Source organism: Dendroctonus ponderosae, unplaced genomic scaffold (genome assembly GCF_020466585.1).
Source record: "Dendroctonus ponderosae isolate FM_Combo_2020 unplaced genomic scaffold, Dpon_F_20191213v2 Dpon_F_20191213_11, whole genome shotgun sequence".
NCBI lineage: Eukaryota > Metazoa > Arthropoda > Insecta > Coleoptera > Curculionidae > Dendroctonus > Dendroctonus ponderosae.
In genome coordinates, this window is record NW_026017213.1 from 2523118 (window position 1) to 2528632 (window position 5515).

The 5515-nt window shown below is 36.1% G+C and overlaps 1 protein-coding gene across 1 annotated transcript; it reads left to right on the forward strand.

Annotated features, from left to right (window-relative positions):
• Positions 1–4269: 4269 nt before the first annotated feature.
• Positions 4270–4903, forward strand: LOC125502975 (vesicular glutamate transporter 1-like; the record flags this gene model as incomplete). The annotated part of the gene is given in 1 exon segment (XM_048662600.1): positions 4270–4903. A coding segment is annotated over 1 exon segment (73 nt), but the record flags the coding sequence as incomplete, so codon positions are not given.
• Positions 4904–5515: the final 612 nt, after the last annotated feature.

Below are 5515 nucleotides of genomic sequence, written 5' to 3' on the forward strand. Positions count from 1 at the left end.
TTCCTACAAGAGTTGTTTTTTCGGTTGAAATTTTTTTATAGTGTTAAATTATGCCTCAATTAGAATTTCATATGCACAGACTGATAAAGCTGATGAAGGAGTCAAAGATGAAAGAGGCTTACTTCGAAGGCTTTTTTCGTCTACGTTTACGTATGATCTCAAGTCCCATTACGAAGTAGAAGATGGTAAAGAAGAGAAAACCTGGCGCTGAAAACAAWTTCCTATATGATGAACCAGCAATATGAAGAACTATTTAGTCTTTGAATACATTTTGTTCGATCAATCTGTTCAACTGGTGTCTTTATGCTGGTGTCGTCCGCAAACATGTTTTTCGACACTATTGCTGGTTTTGCTTAGTTTTGAGAGATCATCGTTTGGGCAAGTAGAAAGGAGTTTTAGGAACTTTTCCTACAAGAGTTGTTTTTTCGGTTCAAATTTTTTTATAGTGTTTAATTATGACTCAATTAGAATTTCATATGCACAGACTGATAAAGCGGATGAAGGAGTCAAAGATGAAAGAGGCTTACTTCGAAGGCTTTTTTCGTCTACGTTTATGTATGATCTCAAGTCCCATTACGAAGTAGAAGATGGTAAAGAAGAGAAAACCTGGCGCTGAAAATAATTCCCTATAAGATAAACCAGCCAACGAAGTCTTAAGAAGGGAGAGATAAAGTTATAATATAATAAATCTGAACCATCTAAGAAATGGAAGAAATAGGCAAAGATTGATTGATGAGCGTTGATGGATAATCAACTGATCTGAAGACGAAGAAGAACACGAGAACTAAATTTTAAGAAAATGCCAGCTCGTTTGAAGATGATAGGAAAAACTTTAATGGAGTGAAGAAAATCCTCATAACCCATGGATTGAAGACAAAACGTTAATCAATGTGTGAAGACTCTCGTGGAATCTCTTTGCTGGCCACTGATGGAAAAGAAACAAGGGAATTAAGAATCACATTCAGTCAGACTTCGATTCCATCACAAGAATGAAGATTTGGACCGGTTATGGGGAGGAAGTTATCTAAAAGAAGATAGTGAATAGATGGCAAGCAGATAAAAGTAGAAAATGCGGTTCCATCTCACATCCGCTATAACACGCAGCTAACACTATTTGTTCTCATTTTTGGCCAATGACGCAGAGGGATTCAAATATACTCGTGATAAATTGGGTAGATTTTTCCCACAATTTGATGTGTTTTTCCTAAATTGTTTTCAGCAAGGTTTCTATGTAGAACAATACATTATTCATGGTTTAATATTTGGAGACCCTTGACAATTTTTTTAGTGCTCTTTATATTTTCTTCAATTATTCTTTTAGAGGATTTACGCTCATTGTCAGCCATCATCAGTCATATTTTGGGGTTGGTTGCAAACCATACAAATTCTCCTAAAGTCTAGGGACGGGAATATTTGAATGAAATGAAGAATGAGAAGATCCGTTTACTCTATTAACAGAAAATCGACCATCAATAACTGTAAATCAGATTGAAGCAGCCATAAAATTGTTGCGCGAAGAAAAAGCTTCAGTACCGGCCGGAATACAGACGGAGGATCAAGCTTTCGTATGAAGAATTGATACCATTAGCTTAATGAGCCATTTAGAGAACATTTCGTTAAATGACCTCTTGCAGAAAATACAGTATACCCGAAGACATAGTCAACAACACAGAATAGGGTTTTCATTGTATCAAAAATTCCTACACACTGAACATTAATACATATATGGTAATATACATATATGAAAGATTAAATAAGTTTATACTATTCATCTATTGCTATTTTGTTAAATATTTAATAAACAAATTCAGGTAAAATTAAAATAATTTATGAATCCCTAAAACGCAACCCTATTGGTTGTGACGTCTCTGGTCATATAAATGGCGGATTGTTTACGTTCTGTGCATAGTGTTTAGTTGTGTGGTTGTGTTTCATTAGTTATTTTGTGGATTTAAATAATATATGTGTTAAACTAAAAAATCGCTACAGAAGGATTCCTTAAAGCGTCAACAAACAATTTACCATCTGTACATATTTTTATGGTTTCCGAATTTTAAAAAAACGACAAATGCTTCAATGCAGCCGAATTTAAGGGTGTCAAAGCAGCAGCGTAAATAAAAATACGTAAATTCATTATTAGTTACTCCCTCCTTAATATACTAATCTGTCTGTATTGGTTTAAATTAGGTAAATAATATATAGAATTTTACTTATTCAACTTAACCTAACTTCTACACATGGCTGTTTTTTTCATCTGCCTCATCATTAGCTTTTTGTTCGTACTTTCATTAAACTGATCCTCGCAACAAAAAAACATTGATTTTGATTTAAGAACATCACGTCTAGCTGCTTTGAACCATAAAACTTTACGTGCATAATCATTGGGAACGGTTAAAAAGAGTTTGTATGAAGCACTTATTGAGGTATTCTTGCATCCTGGCACAAAACACCACTTATTTTGTGATCCATACATGTCACTATTTTCCATTATGCAAGATAATAATAATCAATAATATAATGATAATGACAATAACTGAAATAATAAAACAGCTGCGAAAACAACAAATTAAACACAAGACACTTTGTTGATATGACCTGCTACGTCACAATCGGGATAGGCAACCGACGATACGGATTCGGCGTTTTTGGCAGAAACTATCTGATTTGAATTTAAATTTGCTTTAAAATTATTATGGAGACTTTTTTGCAAAAAAAATATATCATGTAATGCTAATGTAATGTTTGCCATAACTACATTCTCTATATGTATAAACATTAAAAAAAAGTGAAAACACCCTATTCAGTCTGCAAGAACTAATCCCAAGATGCTGGGCCATAAATTGCGACATTTCTTCCTACTTTATCAGCTTCCGAAAGATGTTTGACAAAATTCTGGAACAGAAGATGCTGAGGCGCTAAAAGAAACCGGAATGGACGATAAAAATCTAAAAATTGTCCACATCTTATACTGGACGCGAACAGAGCTTGTATTCAGAAGATAATATATACTTATACTATAGAATTAATAATATAATATTTACCGAATCTTTGGAAGATAAGGAAAGACCAACGAAACAGTATTGGAACAAAAAAGTAGGTAAAAAGTGATGATGATCTGAGGAGGACTGTAGGTGAAGCAACAAGGTTCGTCAATCTGTTATTTGATATTTAATCTGCACACCGAAGAAATATTAGAAAAGCTCTAGAAAATAATAAAAATTCAATCAGCGCGCGACTAAATCATCTTCGCTATGCAGATGATAACGTCATGTCTGCAGATGAGACCGCTTCGACAGCTAATGCTCAAATTGAAAAATTTTAAAGAAAACTACCAATTACATCATAGGAGCATTCGGCTCTACTGACCGATGTTGAGAATATCATGAGTCGATAGAAGAACCAACCCAACAGTATTAAAACAAATCAAAAGGGAAAGAACTGATGAATTAATAATATAAATTACCTAATATAAAGCCTCTCAAAAAATGGCTGTTTCAAGAAGAAGACAGCACAAGTCGATCAAAAATCCACGACAGAGCCAATCAATAATCATTGGAAATGACAAATCTTGCAATGCAAATTGACGAATTGACCCTGAAGATGTCTAAATAAATATGGCAAAACAGACTGGAGTTTTAGAGCGGGATTTTGAACGATACAAAACAAATCCCCAACCCATCAAGAGATGGTTCAGGTCATTCTTAAGGAATTGTTCCCGGGTTTCTAAACACAGTTTAATTGGCCTAAAAAGTATCTTCTACTAACAATGGCATGGCTTAGAGGGCTACAAAAACACCCCATTGAGAGGTGAGAATTCGGGCAGATAAATATGAATTCCATGAATCAACTACCTGACGCTACGAAATGTGGTAGCAAAGTCTGGTGTCTCGGCGACATTGCGACGCTGAATACTCAAACATTTGCGGTTGGCAAACATGAGAAAATTGCTCAAATTTATGCAAAATGCATTTCCCGAAAACTGCAGGCAAACAACACGCTGCGTCTTAGTGTGAAGCGATTTTTGCGTGACTTTCAACACATTGTCAAGTCATTGCCGCGGTCTAAAATTAGCGATGAAACATTAAGGAAAACGTAAAAAATATAATAGAGGCGTCCTCCTAAAAATAGGAGGATTACCCCCGATTGATTGGCGGCACTTTGCACATTTAGTAGATTTTTGGCGGATTTTTCAGCTAGTTGAACCGTTTTCCAGCAAGTCAACAAGATAAGATAACGAAAAACGATGGCCCTAAATGTACATATACCGTTTTGCTGCAACTACTGAGATAATTGTGCCTAAAGCAGTGGCAACTAAAATAGCGATCGTACTGATCCGTGCATAACAATCTCCAGGAATTCGCAAAGGCTGAGCTTTGAATGTATTTTCGGATCATGGTTGGTTAGCTAGCCGTTGGCAGTCATCATTCTTTCGGACTCGCATTCGTACATGTGACAATCTACCAGCGTCACGTACTCGCTTTTTCGATCGTTTCGGCAAATAATGAATGAAACTCTGCCTTCGCTAAAGCACAATTAGTTCGCAGGCAGGCGGCCACCAATCGCGACAGCGCTTTTGCCCAGTTAATTAAAGAAAAACCGAAAAAAACCTGATTACATCATAGTGGTTGAATAGAAGCCTTCACCTTCAACGTGGAATTGAAACAAGGCAAAGCGGAGTTGCGCGAATCCAAAACAAATTTGTGATATTTGAAAAACAATCGGTTTACATACGGTAAATAAATAGGGCAAGCTGAGTACAACAGATTCAACAGTACACCTTGATTGCCAATGAGTGATTAGTGAGTGGGACCGATTAGCTGCACTTGCTGAATGATGGACAAAAATATTGAAAGGAAAAAATCGCTCTTGGACACGATGATTCTCACCCCTTTGAAGGAGCGAGGTGAGTTTTTCAGAAGCAATTTTAGTGAGTTTGCTGCGTGTCCATAAACAGTGGGAAGCCTTAAAATAGCCGAGTTGTAAAGGTTTCATCAGCTTTCTGACGCAATAGCGTTAATTACCGGAAGTTGAACAGGTAGACGGTTTGCCTGGCTGAGGGTGTGGACGAATCAACGACCCATATTTCTCTATTGGATTTAAAAAATTCAATCTCCAACTCCAGCATAATTCCGCGTGATTATGATTAAACGCCAAACAGTTAATCGATTTGGTATCGGTAATCGCGCTCGATCGCGATTGGATTGTTTTTAATTTCCCCCAAACTAATTGCAAATCATACACGGTGATCCAAAGATGCGACTCCATAAAAAGTCCGTGGAAAGATGCGAAAAAGTTCGCAATTATTTTTTCAAGTGTGGAATAAAAGTGAGTTGATCCTCACGAATTAAATCGATTTTTGCACAATTTATCACATCACAAAGCAGAAATCCGGCGATCAAATTCACGGTTGCATGGGCGATACCCAGATAGCACACAAATATTACAGTAATATTTTTTTGCAATATTTAATATAGGTTGAAGCGACAGATTCTTGAATATTATAACAATATTTCTT